This window comes from Globicephala melas, chromosome 1 (assembly GCF_963455315.2).
Source record: "Globicephala melas chromosome 1, mGloMel1.2, whole genome shotgun sequence".
Classification (NCBI taxonomy): Eukaryota; Metazoa; Chordata; class Mammalia; order Artiodactyla; family Delphinidae; genus Globicephala; species Globicephala melas.
In genome coordinates, this window is record NC_083314.1 from 74,708,003 (window position 1) to 74,723,218 (window position 15,216).

General features: G+C 56.6%; 1 protein-coding gene across 1 annotated transcript; it reads left to right on the forward strand.

Moving 5' to 3' along the window:
• Window positions 1-6,715: 6,715 nt before the first annotated feature.
• NES (nestin) lies at window positions 6,716-15,216 on the forward strand. Its single transcript, XM_030842163.2, has 4 exons — window positions 6,716-7,623; window positions 8,718-8,842; window positions 10,641-10,714; window positions 10,963-15,216. Exons 1-4 carry the CDS (start codon window positions 6,841-6,843, stop codon window positions 14,700-14,702), a joined length of 4,722 nt encoding a protein of 1,573 aa, XP_030698023.2. The 5' UTR covers window positions 6,716-6,840; the 3' UTR covers window positions 14,703-15,216.

Genomic DNA, 15,216 nt, shown 5'->3' on the forward strand with positions numbered 1-15,216 from the left:
GAGTAACCTGGTATGCCCGCTTTAAAAAACGATGTAGCAGGAAGTCGCTGGTGGTTCAGTAGTTAAGACTCCAGGCTTTCACTGCCAAGGGCGTAGGTTCGATCCCTGGTTGGGGAACTAAGATCCCGCAAACTGCGTGGCTAAAAAAAAAAAAAAAGATGCGGCATTGTGGCATTGTCCAGTGGAGTTGAAGATGTGCCTTCCCTCCAAGAAGCAATTCCCTTCCAGATGGCTCCGAAGAGAATGGGACACACACGGGCCCCAGAAGACCTGGCCAAGAATGTTTGCAGCAGCATGGGTAGTAACAACCTAACACACCCCACCTTATTCACGCATTTATTCATTTCACAAACATACACTGAACACCTGTTGAGGACCAGGCGCTTGGACAGACTGAGAGGCGAGCTCTCTGTGCTCAGATTGGGTACGTATTATTTCCCCCATTTTACAGATGAGGAAGCTGAGACTCAGAGAGGTTAAGTGTCTCTCCAGGACTCAGGTCTGCCACCAGAGCCTATGCTCTTAACATCCTCACCACACTTCGTCCAGGTGCCTGGTCCTTCAGTGGGCACGTTACAGTGTGTCTGTGCCCTCCTTCAGCAGGGTGCTCGGAGCCAAACTCAGTCCAGCGTGGGGTTGGACAGTCAGTCAGCGAACACCTGATGGGAGCTCAGTGTAGGCAGGGCACCAAGGTACCACCAAACACAGATGGCACCTTCAGCATCTTCCCTGGGATCCCAGCCCAAGCCACCCCTAGCTCCCTGATTCCAGCTCCAGTCCAGCCCCAGCTGGCCTTCTCTGTCCACTGCTCCTAAAAACTGGGTGGGTGGGTGGGTGTTGGTGGGGTGAAGACTGGATGATTTTAACCAGGGGAGAGTGTTTTGAGTCCAAAGTTAGTCATCTCCCGGTTGGTGCTGTGTGTGCTAAGGTGGCCCTGAGAGATGCTAGGAGAAGCATGAGGGATGGTAGAGATTACAGACTTTCCCACAAGGTCCTCTCTGACTCATCCCCTGACCCCGCCCCCCCATCATCACCTTCTTTCCCAGAGAGAGGGAGGTGCAGGCTGAGTCAGAACTCTGAGTTCAAGTTCTATTTGTGTGGTCTTGGATAGGTTACTTAGCTTCTTTAGGTTGTTTCCTCTGTTAGAAAATCATGAATGATAATGATGATAATAGTATCTACCTCACTACCTAGATATTATAGCTTACAATCATCATCATCATCATCACAGGATTTCCCCAGGGAATGTAGCTTTTCTTGTGGCAATAGTGGCGCCCGGTGGCCGTGCCCCACTGCAGCCCCTTTTACTTTGCGGGGGTGGAGACCTGAGCTGAGCCGGAGCAGGCGGGCGGCGGCTGCTTTGCAAGCTGCTCAGCAAACCACAGACCCAGAGCGTCACAGAGAGAAGGGAACAGCTCAGCGTTCTGTACTTCTATCCTCTGTCCCTGAACAACCTAGTCCATGCTCACAGTCCCCCAGCTTATCCACCCCACTCGGGCATCGTCCGTCTAAATGTGATCCCCAACCCTGTACATCTGGCAGCCACTGCACCTCTCCCCATGCCACCCTCCCTCCCCGTCCTAGGGCCAAGCCACCAGTATGGAAATCTTCCCTGTCCCCTCCCGCCATCCCACATCTAACTCTTATTGGAACCGACACATCCTAAGTATTCTCACACTCATCCCTCCTCTCCGCCCCTAGGCTCTGGTCTCACCACCTCGAAGGTGGCAACTGCCTCCTGATTGGCCATCCTGCCTGTCTCCCCCCAGCCCGCCCCAGTCCTTCACAGTGATCTCACCAGGTTACCCGTGGTTGAGGTTAAAACCTTTTCAGGACTTCTCGCTGCCTGGAGGGCAAAGGCCCCAAATTAACCACACGGCCACCTCCTTTGCCCCCTCCCCCTCCCCCTCCAGTTCATCACGCCTCTCTACCCGGATCGCACTCTATGGTTCCCACGTCTGTCCTCCAACGTGCCCATCGGCTTCCTGAGGACAGGGCTCCACATTAGTCATTTTTGATTCCTTCACAATATTTATTTAGTGCCTATGGTGCACCTGGCACTCCATAAGTGCTTTCTAAATGTTATTTGAATAAATTACTGTGGAAACCACGACCCAAAGAGGTGAACTGACTAGTCCAAGGTTGCATAGAGAGACAAGGCTCTTTGTTCAATGCTTTTCCCATGGAAAAGCAGGATGTAGAATGAGGAGTCCAGCTGGCCTGCTGTGGATGCGAGGGAAAGGAGAAAGCTGCAAAACAAAGCCAGCCCCATCATCCCTCCAGCCGGGAGAGGAGAAAATGAAGAGAGAAGGAACATTTCTGCCTCCCAGACCCAGCTCCAGCTCCAAGCCTCCCTCACGGGGATGGGGAAAAGCAGCCTGGAAAGGGAGGGTCCAGCCAGTACCCAAAGCTCTCAGGCCAAAGCCAGACTTCCCAGAAGGGGTCCCTGGGCCCGCTCTCTGCTCTGTTGATCGCTTCCTCGGCACCCGCTCTCTCCCTCTCTCTATGTCTCCAGATCTCTCGGTACAGAGCTTCCCAAAGTTGCCGTCTCTCTTACCATCTGGTCTCCAACCTACTCACTTCCTTCTTCCCGTCTCTTTTCTTGTTGTCAAAAGACTTGTGACTCCTTGCTGACGTTACTCCTTGCCACACATGTCCAGCAGGACCCATCTAGTCCTGGAAGTGGAGGGGAAGAGAGAAGGGGGACAGGGAGGTTAAAAGGAGGGGTCAAGTTAGGGATAGGGCAAGAGTGATGTCCTGCCCCTGCCCTAGCCTCCGTATTATGAGGCAAAGAAGTGAGAGGTAGGGGAGGTAACAAAAAAGAACAGCTTTAGATCTCTCTGACCACTGCCTGCAATGACATTCTGTTGGGTCTCCCTCTCCTGTCCCTTAAGCACACTTTGGCAGACCCGCCCCGAGGCTTCCTTCTCCTCTGCAGGACAGAGGAGGAGACAGGGGTGAGTGCCACTTACCCAGGGCTACAGTCAGCCTTCCTCAGATGCAGACCTCCCTTGGGGGTGGTGATGCCCAAAGCTTGCTCCCCATGGGGGGCTCCTTTCACAGAGTCCTCTTGGCACACAGAACCTCGCCTGTCCCTCCCTGTGGCCCCCTCTATTTCCAGCCATCCTTCTCCAGTGTCTGTGTCTCAGTGAGGCCCAGATGAACAAACCCCGTGCCCTAAAAGACAGCTGCCCAGAGGTGGGACACCAATGTGCCCTTCATGCGGATGCCCGGCCTTGAGGAGTCATCCCCTTGGAAGTCCACACCCACTCGCCTCAGTAGACATCACCCTTCCCCTCGGAGCAGAGGAGGGGAAGCCGCAGCCTGCCCTCCAGGGCTGGCCACCCTGCAATCCAATGCTGCGGTGTGCAACCTCTTTGCTCTCCGCCTGCCTTCTCTCCTGGGGACTGGGGCAGGGGTGAAGCCTTGCAGGCGAGTCTGGCAACTTTCTTTAGGATATGTATGGTGCTCAGAGGCTATTATCTTTTAGTTTCGGAACTCAGCTGCAGTCCTGAGACAAGAGTAGATGCAGAAATTCTTCATCAACCATGATTCCAAGTTGCCTTATCATCTGCTCATCTTCCTCTGGGATCAATTCCAACATGCCAAGGTCCCTCTTAAAATACTGTGTCCAGAACAATACTCCAAATGCGGAAGGGCAGAGGGAATGTCACCACCCCTGATCTGGGCGCCCTGCATCTATGAATCACTTATATCCTTTTTACTCTTTTAGGTGGCCACATCACAGTGTTGGTTCATAACAAGCTTGTGGTCTGCTAAAACCCCCAGGTCTTCTTCACTAGATAGGCTTTATTCTTTTCTCTTCTTATGCTGTTGATTTTTTTTTTTTGAAACCGAAAGCAGAATTTTACATTTATCCCTATTAAATATCATCTGGTTCATTTTTTTTCCTATTCTGTCAAACCCTCTCATTTCTTGCATAACATGTAGATTTGATCAATATGGCTTCTATGATTTCATCCAAGTTTTTAATAAAAACTTGTGATCTTCAGACCAAGGACAGAACCCTGAGGGCCCACAGAACCCTCTTCAGCTTTCTCATGGACATCTCTGGGGATGGCTACTGAACTTTGTATCCACCCAGTGTAGTATCACACAGTCCATGTGTCCTGGCCAGGCACAGGGACATAAGAAGTGCAGGCAAAGGCCTCATAAAAATCCCAGTAACAGGGCTTCCCTGGTGGCGCAGTGGTTGAGAGTCCACCTGCCAATGCAGGGGACACGGGTTCGTGCCCCAGTCCGGAAAGATCCCACATGCCGCGGAGCGGCTGGGCCCGTGAGCCATGGCCGCAGAGCCTGCGCGTCCAGAGCCTGCGCGTCCGGAGCCTGTGCTCCGCAACGGGAGAGGCCACAACAGTGAGAGGCCCGCGTACCGCAAAAAAAAAAAGAAAAAAAGGAAATCCCAGTAACAATGCAACCCCCCGAGGGAGGAGAGGACACCTGGCCCACCTTGTGCCCATTGAGTGTCCCCTGGTCGCATGGAAGGCCTCATTTTCCTCAGCTTCTCATTGCCTCAAATATCAGTTATCTGTTTAGAATTGTCTGGGCCTTGGTGTCGGCTCCACCAGCTGTGGTTGCTGGGACCCACCTTCTCCTGCCTTAAAAAAATCAACATCCCACTCTTCTCCAGCATTTCAGATCATCTCTGCCTTCCAAGATTCCCAAAACTCACCAAGAGTGGTTCACGGGAAGGGTTTGCTCTAGCTTGATGGCTTTCATGGTGATGGTCCTCAAAAAGGCTTTGTACAAAGACGTGCCCATACCCAGTCTTCTTTGATGCTCAGAACAAACGCCTGGGGATGGGTAAGTATTAACCTCTTTTACCAAACAGGTAAACTGAGGCTCAGTTGGAGAAGCTATGTGATTTGCCTAAGGTCATTCAGCTAGAAAGTGTAAAAGTCAGACCCAGTACTCTTTGCATGAAACACAGTCCAAATGTCTCCCCTCTGGGTGAGAGTGAGAGGCCCAGGAGGGAAACTCCCCACACCAGTGCCACCCCACATTTCCAGGGGACCCCCCCCCTTGGAGGAACCCAAGGATCTCAAGTATTCAGCTTCTCTCTCCCCACAGCCAGGAAGAGAAAGAGGAGGGAGAGATGCCAAGTGACCTCCCCTGGACACAACTTTTGGGATGCCCCAGCCCAAACCAAACCGCAGGATTTGTGAGGTCATGTGGGGATGGAGAAGCCTCAGCCTCCCGGTCTGCACTAAGTCTCAGTCAATCCCCCCACTCCACGCCCACTGGCCCCTCCCTTTCTGCTCCACATATGGTAGTGAATTCAAAGTCCAGTTGGCCTGGTGGGATGGCCTCCTGGTCATTGACCCTGCTGTACCCCCTTTCCAGAAAACCTTCTCCATTATCTGTGCTCCCCCAGGTCTCTGTGGATACCTCAGGTGCTAAGTATTATGATAATATTACCTCCACCACCATTGCTGTTGCCCTCACATTACCAAACTATGTGCTCCTCCAGGGCCGGGACAGAGTGCTGACACATAGTAGGTCTCAATTAACACTTGTAGAGCTAAATTGGATTTACATGAGCAGAAATTCCTTCCCCAAAGACCCCCCTCAGTCTCATTATCTCTGGCCCTCTCCCTCGGACCCTGCTTCCCCTTTACACTACAAACCCCAAATCCCACCTCCCTCACCACCCAGGTCAAGGACCCCTCCTCCTCCAGAAGGCCTTCCCAGCTACTCCCGCCCTCAGTGAGCTCTTCGTTTCCTGAACTGTGGAACCCTCAAAGGGATGTTTTGAGGATTCAGTCAGATAACGTAAATAAAATGTTAGAACATGATTGGCATATTACAAAGGCTCGATAAATTTGGACTAGTTGTGACAAGAGATGCCTCTTCTTTCTGTTTCCTCTTCTTGGCCCGGTCTTCGAGCCACCAGGGGGCGCCCTCTGCCCAAAAATCGCTGACAACGAGGCCAGGATGGGGTGTCCTTCCCCGCGAACTGGCGGGGCGCGGGGGGGGCTTCCATTACCTAAAAAGTGGGTATATGAACCTCAGGTTATATGAAAGATGAGTAGAAAGGATGGAGGTGAATAATGGGGAGAACATCCTTTTGCCTGCTCTCTCCGTTTCCTGGTGGAGACTGAGGAAATAGGGTGTGTGTGCATATGGGGTGTTTCCCAGTAGGACACATTTGTTCTTGTGTTCCAGGCAATGTCTCTTCTAACTTCTCTCTGCAATGCTGCCTTCTTCCAGTATTTCAGGAGGGTGAGCCTTCGCTATTTACGAAAAACATGGCCACATCTATTCTTTCAACAGTCCCATGACAGTTCCATCATCACTCCCATTTTTTGGATGAAGAAACTGAGTCTTAGAGGAATTCAGTAAGTGACAGCTCTCTTGGATGCGCTGAGTAACTGAGAGTCGCACCCCCTCGCAGGACTGAATCCCCTGGCACCCCCTCCACAGGCTCAGTTCTGTGTATAATCTGCTTTTATCTGCGGTTCTGACCTTGCCTCACGGCCTCTTCCCCCTGAAAGCCACCATTGGATCGGATTCTCCGGGCATGGCTTTTCCTTTGGTTTCACTCTCCAGCATACCGGGGGCACAGGGACAAAGGCTGCCGTCGTTTCTCTTAACTCTAAGGGGTTAAGGCCTGGGTCCCGCCCCTTTTCCCGCCAGGCTGGCGGGAGTATGAATAGCCTCGCTCCCACTCCCGACTCTCAGTCGCTTCAGCTGCTCCTCGCCCCGCCCCGTCATTGTCCCCATCCGTTTTCTTTACCCTTCCGTCCTAAAAGCTTTGAGAGCTGCTGGCTTCTCCCGGTGCTTCGCCTCTCTCCACCTTCGGTGGGTCAGACGGGCAGGATGGAGGGCTGCCTGGGGGAGGAATCTTTTCAGATGTGGGAGCTCAACCGGCGCCTGGAGGCCTACCTGGCCCGGGTCAAGGCGCTAGAGGAGCAGAATGAGCTGCTCAGCGCGGAACTCGGGGGTCTCCGGGCACAGGCCGGGGACGCCTCCTGGAGGGCCCGTGCCGACGACGAGCTGGCGGCCCTGCGGGCCCTCGTCGACCAGCGCTGGCGGGAGAAGCGCGCAGCCGAGGTGGCGCGCGACAACCTGGAAGAAGAGGTGGAGGGTGTGGCGACCCGGTGCCAGCAGCTGCGGCTGGCCCGGGAGCGGACCGCGGAGGAGACGGCCCGCAGCCGGCGCGCAGTCGAGGCCGAAAAGTGCGCCCAGGCCTGGCTGAGCACCCAGGCGGTGGAGCTGGAGCGCGAGCTGGAGGCTCTGCGCGCGGCGCACGAGGAGGAACGCGCGGGCCTGAACGCTCAGGCTGCCTGCGCCCCCCGCGGCCCCGCTCCGCCCCGCGGGCCCCCCGTGCCGGCCCCCGAGGTTGAGGAGCTGGCGCTGCGGCTGGGCGAGGCGTGGCGCGGGGCAGTGCGCGGCTACCAGGAGCGCGTGGCGCACATGGAGACGTCGCTGGGCCAGGCCCGCGAGCGGCTGGGCCACGCGTTGCAGGGCGCCCGCGAGGGTCGGCTGAAGCTGCAGCAGCTCCAAGCGGAGCGCAGCGGCCTCCAGGAGCGCAGGGCCGCGCTGGAGCAGAGGTTGGAGGGCCGCTGGCAGGAGCGGCTGCGGGCTACTGAGCAGTTCCAGGTGAGGAAGCCTGGGGGCCTGGGCAAGACAAGGCTTCAGGAAGTCCCGTTGGGGATCAGAGACCTGGGAGAGGGAGTGGGAAGTGGGGGGTGTGGTGGCTGCAGGTTCAGGGGCCACTTCTTAGAAAACCATGCCTGATGCCACTGTCCTAGACTTTCACAACTCTGTGTAGTGTAGGGCTGGAATGATGGAGGTTCAGACCTCAAAGCACACCCCCTCGAAGGGCAGACAGGCACAAGACGCTGCAGCGGCCTCCTCACTGTCTAAATGGCACGTTCGTACCCTGATGGCCCCTGGACCCCTCCCTAGGCCCTGCCGTTGCTCAGAAGATGCTCAGAACTTTCCCTCTCAGTGCTGATCTGATGGTCTGGCCACTCAGGAGTCTCCAAGTTCCCAGCTGCCCTCCTCCCCCCTGACAGGAGAGGGTGAGGGGCCCTGGATGGGGAGCCACCAGCCCTTCTCTCCCTTGTCTGGGCTTTTCGGCTCCTGAGCACATTCCAGAGGCCTGGGACAGCTGCTCCCCCTCACACTACGCAGATGTGACCAGCAGCTGAGAAAACAGCCTCCTGCCTGGGCCAGACAGAGGTCTCACCATGACCGCCCCCCCTTCAGAGGAGAAAGATTCCAGAACATGTGGGAAGTGGAGGGGGTGGGGGCCTAGCATGGGGAGCAGGAGACAGTGACTGAGACCCGGGCTGTTTGGCTTCCAATCCTGCAGGCTCCAGGCCTGGTGATTAATTGTTTTTCCTTCTGCTTCCACTTTTTTCCTTCTCCTCCTCTCTGTAAGCCATCTCCTCTCCTCCCTCACCTCCCCCTTCCTGTGGGAGCTGAATTCTGAGCAGCATGTGCTACCATTTAATCAGCATCTTCAGAGGAGGAGCCAGGCCGTGGGAGAGGGCTGAGAGGGGCCACTGTGCTCTTCTCGGGGGCTTCAGGAGGGCTTCTCTGGGCGGGAAGTGGGGTAGGGGAGGCAGGAATCTGCTCTGCAGAGAAGTTAGGGAGCAGAAGATGCTGCTGCAGCAGCCCATGGGGATGCAGGTAAGTTAGCAGAAGGACCCCGTCCCTTCACTGACTGCCTCTGGCTTGCTCTGCAGCTGTCCGTGGAGGCCCTGGAGCAGGAGAAACAGGGCCTACAGAGCCAGATCGCCCAGGTCCTGGAAGGTCGGCAGCAGCTGGCACACCTCAAGATGTCCCTCAGCTTGGAGGTGGCCACATACAGGTACAGGTTGACCCTGACCATGCAGGCACACAGATGCACACATCCATGCAGGGGCAGACTCCTGGGCTGAAGAGACCCAGAGCCACGGGTGGTGGAGGCTCTGCCACCGCTCGGTCCTGTGACTCTAGGCTGATCGCTTCCACACCACGACGTGTGCCCCCTAAGCCCACCTGCTCTCTCGTGGGTTCAGGACCAGAGAAGCAGCCTGTGCCCAGGAGATCCCCCAAGGAGAGGTGATAGAGCTGAATGGGACAGCCTCAAAGGAGAGGGCTGGACACGTGCGGGTCATCCAGATCCAGAACCTTACCCCAAGGGGCTGAAAAGCCCAGTCTCTGTGTGTGTGCTCACACAGAGAGGGTGATGTCCTTGAGCAGCCTCGGGAAGAAGGAATTGCAGGTGTGGGCCGGTGGCACTGACTTGCCGCCTGACCTGGGCCTCAGTCTCCTTGTCGGGAGGATGGGAGATGGGCTGGGTGACAGCAAAGGTCCCTTCCATCCTGAGTGTCCTGGGGCCTGGCTTCTCTCGAGCCTTGGCCCTGCCCAGCCCTTCTACTGACCGCATTCCCTGTTGGCTCAGGAAAGGTTGAGACCAAGGAAGTGCTGCTTCTCTGGCTCTGTGGCCTTGGGCAAACCCAGTTTCTGGGAAACTGGCCTGGTTAGCCAAGGATCCACCGATGAAGCCTGAGGAAGGGGCTTTGCTACTGTGAAGGGCCGCGTACCCCAAGCCTGCAGGGTGGAGCCAGGGCTAGACGGGCTATGAGGACTGTGCCCCCAGAATCCACAGGCAAACAAAAGCAGGGGCCCTGGGACAGGTTAAGGAGGGGAGGGGAGGCCGGGCCCAGAGAAGGAAGGGCGGTGAGGATCTAGGGATGAAGAAGAGAGGGCCTCCACCTCCAGGGGGCACAGAGCTCAGGGGGCATGACGCTGCATCGATCGAGAAGGACAGAGGTGAGACCATAGAAAACACTAACCGGACTCAGAGATCATGAGGAAGAGCACAGAGGAGACAGATGTTCAGGATAACTCGTTGAATTGATTGGTCCTCCCTCCCCCGCAATCGGTCCCCTCCTCCTCGGTCCCCATGGGGCACTAAGGCAGGGGCATGTACACGAAAACCTCCATTGCCCTGAAAGGCTTGGGATCCAGAGTACTTAGAGATCCCAAGATGAGGGCCTTGACCCCTAAATCAAACCACTGAGGGGAAAGGACTGCGCAGGCTTAACCTGGGTTTTGAGGCATGAAAAGGATTTGGAGAGAGGGAGCTGAATTCATTGGCTTTTGTCTGGAACCAGCTCTGGGGGCCCTGGGGGAGAAGGAGGAGGGAGCTTATCCCATGGGAACGGCCTGAGAATTCCCACTTCCCCTGGGAAGCCCCCTACTCAGACCCTCCAGATGGCAGTGTGGACAAAGGCAGCAATTAGCATGAGAATCGGCCCCCCACACGGAGGATGAGGTCATAGGCCTGGGGTTGGGAGGGGACTAGTCTAAGCAATGTGTGGGTGTGTGTGTACACTGTGTCGACTGTGTGGGAATCTGCTTGTGTGTCTGTGAGTCCAGCTGTGTGTCCCAAATAAGTGTGTGACTCCGTGTGACCAAATGGGTGATATCTGTGGGATGTGACCATGTGATTTCACGTGCAGAGCCAAGTATGCGTGTGGCTTTTGTGTGATAGTGGTGAAAATGAAGAGATAGCCTGCCAGGCCAGGGACGCGCATGCTCAGCTGTGACTGTTCCCTGGCTGGCTTGCCGGCTGGCCTGTGGGCAGAGGGCTGACCCAGCTTTTCCTCCCTTGTCCCCAGAACCCTCCTAGAGGCAGAGAACTCCCGGCTGCAGACACCTGGCAGCGGTTCCAAGGCTTCCCTCAGCTTCCTGGGTAAGAGGAGGGGCCAAGGTCCCCCCAAAAGTTTACCTTTCTTTCCTCTTCACACCCAGAGCAATGCCTTTCCTGAAAAGCAGCAGTCTTAAGTCTTGACACCGTGGTCCTCCACGGCAGCGAGCATACTCTTAGCCCAGCCCATAAAAGGCAGGAGCAGGACCCTCTTGCCAGAAGTGGTAGCTGCTCCCCTGCCCCACCCCCAACCTGTATGTGCTGACACCGTTTCTTCCCCTCTACCTTTCCAGACCCTAAGCTGGAGCTGCATTTCCCTGGGACCCCAGAGGGCCGGCGTCTGGGACCTTTGCTTTCTGTGCTGAGCCCTACTCCCCTCTCCTCACCTTTGCCTGATACCCTTGAAACACCTGTGCCAGGCTTCCTGAAGAGCCAGGAACTCCTTCAGGGCCATGCCCCCACCTCGGCCAGCACCCCAATTCCGCCCACACCTCAGGCTCCCCGCCCTGCCACAGATGCCAAGATCAGAGCCCAGGATGCCCCTCTCTCCCTGCCCCAGCCACAGGTTGGGATGCAACAGGTTCCAGAAGCGGTGTGGGCTGAAGCCAAGGTGGCCATCCCTGCCAGCGTCCTGCCAGGACCAGAGGAGCCTGGGGGCAAGGAACAAGAGCCCAGTCCAGGCCAGTCCTCTGAAGATCATGCCTCCCTGGCTCCAGCCCTCAGCCCTGACCATCCCAGTTTAGAGGCCAAAGATGGAGAACCCAGTGGGTCTAGAGGGTCCAGCAGATTCCAGGAGGAAGGGGAAGGACAAATCTGGGGGCTGGCAGAGAAAGAAACAGCTGTAGGGGTCAAAGTAATAAGCAGCTTGCAGCAGGAAACATGGCAAGAAGAGGGGGATCTGGACATGAAAGAAATCCAAGACTGCCCGGGTCCTTTGGAAAAAGAAACTCTGAAGTCTCTGGAAGAGGAGATTCAGGAGCCTCTGATTTCTCTGGAAAAACAGCGCCATGAGACGATGAGATCTCTAGAGAAGGAGAATCAGGAATCTCTGAGGTCTTTGGAAGAAGAGAACTTAGAAATACTAAAAACTCTAGAAAAGGAGAATCAAGAGTTATTGCAGTCTTTAGAAGGAAAGGAGATGGAGGTAATGAGACCTCTAGAAAAAGAGACTCTAGAACTACTTAAGCCTATAGGAAAAGAGGACCCACAGACATTGCAATCACTAGAAAAGGAGAGTCAAGAAATAATGAGGTCTCTTCAAGGAAATGTAGGAGCATTTTTATCTCCAGGAAAGGAAAATCAAGAATTAGTGAGGTCTCTAGAAGAGGAGAACTTTGAGTCATTGAGAGCTCTAGAAAAGGAAAGGCAGGAGCCACTGAGTTGTCAAGAAGTAGAGAACCAGGAAACATTGAGACCCTTAGCAAAAGAGACTCTACAGCCACTGGGATCTCTAGAAGAAAAAGACCAGGAGACACCAAGACCTCTAGGAAAAGAGAATCAGCCACTGAGGTCTCTAGAAAAAGAAGACCAGACGACATTGAGCCCTCTAGAACAGGTGAAACCAGAGGCACTAAAGTCTCTTGGAAAAGACCAGGAGATAGTTAGACTTCTCGAAAAAGAGAATCAAGACTTATTAAGGTCCCTAAATGAAGAGAGCGTAGAGGCAGTGAGATCTTTAGGAACAGAGACTCTAGAACCACTAAAGCCTACAGGAGAAGAAAACCTGGAAATGTTGAAACCTCTAGAAAAGGAAAGTCAAGAACCACTGGGGTCTGTGGAAGGGAACCAAGAGACACTGAGACCCCTAGAAGAGGAGACTCAGAAATCACTGAGCTCTCTGGGAGGGCAGAGTGTAGAGGATATGAGATCTCCAGAGGAGGTAGACAAGGGAAGTCAAAGGTATCTGGAAGAGGAAGAGAACGTGGAGAAGGGAGAGAATTCAGAGCCACCGAGGTCCCTGGAGGAGGAGGGACAGGAGCTGCCACTCTCTGCACATCTGCAGAAGTGGGAAGATACGGTTCAGGGGGGTCAAGAACTGGATCAGGAAACGCCCCCTGGGAGACCTGAAGTGGACAGTGCGGACGAGGCAGAGATGGAACCTAGGGAATGGGATAGCTTCGCTGGGAAGGGGGAGGCTGTAGACCGGGGGGAGCTGCAGCTGATGGCCACAGGCAAGGCCTGGAGCCCAGGTGAGGGGCAGCCAGGGAGCTCCGAGCCCAAAGAGCAGAGGGTCTCAGCTGAGGGAGCCAGTGGGGTGGGAGGCACTGAGGGCCTCCAGGACCCTGAAGAGCGGCCAGACCAGGTGGGGACCCCGGGCCTCCCAGCTCCCCAGGGAATGTCAGAGGTGCTAGAGCCAGTGTTGGAAGGTGAGGATGTGGCCCCCAGCGATGGCCGAGCCTCCCCAGAGGTCACCTTGGGCTTAGAGACTGCAGGAGCGGAACAGGGACCGGAGCAGGAGGCGGTAGGGCTGGAGGACCCAGGCGGCCTGGCCAGAGAGGAGGTGATGGGGCCACCCCTGGGGGAGGAAGGTTTGGAGGCAAAGAGGGTGCAGGGCTTGGAAGGGCCCAGAAAGGAGCTGGAGGAGGCAGCTGCTCTGGAGCCAGAGGTCTCCACACTGCCCAGGAAGAGCAGAGACCCGCTGGACGCTGCCAGGGGCTGGGAGGAGTCTGAGCCTGAAGGCCCTGAGGAAGCAGAGGAGACGTTCCCTGCCGAGACCTCGTGCTGCGATGGAAGTGATACCCCTCAACCCAGGCCCTTGAGCTCCGAGGGGGCAAAGGAGGATGCCAAAGCAGTGCTGGGGCCACCCAGCCCACGGCCCACTGAGTCCTGCTCACCCATCCCAATCCCTGAAGATGCCCCTGGGCCCCAGCCCCTGGCTGAGGGTAGCCAAGAGGCTAGCTGGGGGCTGGCAGGCAGGGCTGAGGTCCTGGGGAAGGTGGAGGGTGAGCAGGAGGAGATGGGCTCCGGGGGAATCCCTGAAGACCTCTCGGAGGAGGGGGAGGAGAGCAGAGAAGAGAGTGAGGCTGATGAGCTAGGGGAGACCCTTCCCGACTCCACTCCCCTGGGCCTCTACCTCGGGTCCCCTGCTTCCCCCAAGTGGGACCTGGCTGGAGAGCAGAGGCCCTCCCCTCAAGAGGAGACTGGAAAGGAAGGCTGGGGCCCTGCAGTCCTGGCCTCTGAGGGCCTTGGGGCCCATCCCTCAGAGGAGGAGGAGGGGGGAGATGAGGAGGAACGTGGCCATGACTCTGAGCTGTCGGAAGAATTTGAGGACTTGGGGACTGAGGCTTCTCTCCTTCCTGGGGTCCCTGGGGAGGTGGCAGAACCTCCGGGCCAGGTGCCCCCGTTGCTACTGGAGCCTGCAGTCTGGGACCCGGATGGGGAATCGGATGGATTTGCAGATGAGGAAGAGAGCGGGGAGGAGGGAGAGGAAGAAGATGAAGAAGGGGAGAGGGGGCCAGGGGCAGGGCGGTGGGGGGCAGGGCCCTCTGTGGGCAGCCTCCCGGCCCTGAGTGGCCCTCAGAGAGGGAACCTCCTGGGGTCTGAGACCATGGATGTCAGTGTCCCCTGGGATGATGGCTTGAGGGGTGCGGCGTCTGACGCCCCCATGACCGCCCTGGAGACTGAGTCCCAGGACAGCACGGAGGCCTCAGGATCAGAGGACGAGTCGGATGCTATTCCCCTGGAGAGGGAGGGCCAAGTCCCTGGCCCTCTGGGGACCCTCAGTGCGGTGGAGGACACGGGCTTGGAGGTAGGGGACACCCTCGGTGTCAATGGCCAGGGCCCCAGCCTGAAGGAAGAGTTGGAGCATGTGAATGGGGGTGTGGTGAACGGGCTGGAGCAGTCTGAGGGAGTAAGGCAGGGGAAACCGGGGCCCCCTGAGGGTGACCAAGGGAGCCCCTTGGAGGAGGAGGAGGAGGGGGGTGCCCTGAAGACCCCTTGGGCAGGGGCTCCGCTTCACCTGGGCCAAGGCCAGCTCCTGCAGTTCAGCCAGCGAGAGGGAGAGGGAGACTCCTGGTCCTCAGGGGAGGACTAGAGGAAGAGCACCCCCTCCTGCACCCCCTCCAAGCCCCTCCCTGCTCGGAGGCAGCGCCCTTAACTTATCTCTTGACCCGTGGTTTCTGTCCGAGAGGCCTGGCTAGCCGAGGTGAAATGGGTGTGGCAAAGGGACCCGTTCCAAGAATGCAGACTCTGGGAATAGAAACCAGCCCCTTGGACCCTGCTAAGGGGGACATCCGGCCTGCACTGTCCCACGAGGCTGAAGCCAACTGAATCTCTGTAGGACTAGGCCCCCCCTTTTCCTTGCACTCCCTTTCCTCCCCATCCCATCAGCTGGAAAAGGCCAGGGGCCCAGTGGCTCCTCCATGGGGAGGGGGCCGTGGTGGTCCATGCGCCAGGGCTCACCAGCTCTGCCCTTCTTCACTGCACCCTCATGGGATGTCTGGCTGATGGCTAATGGGGGTGAGGGGGTGCTCCTATGTCCTGACCCCCCATATGCCTGCCATGTTGTAGCCCCATCTGGCTTTTCCCTGCCTGAATAAAGTAATGCC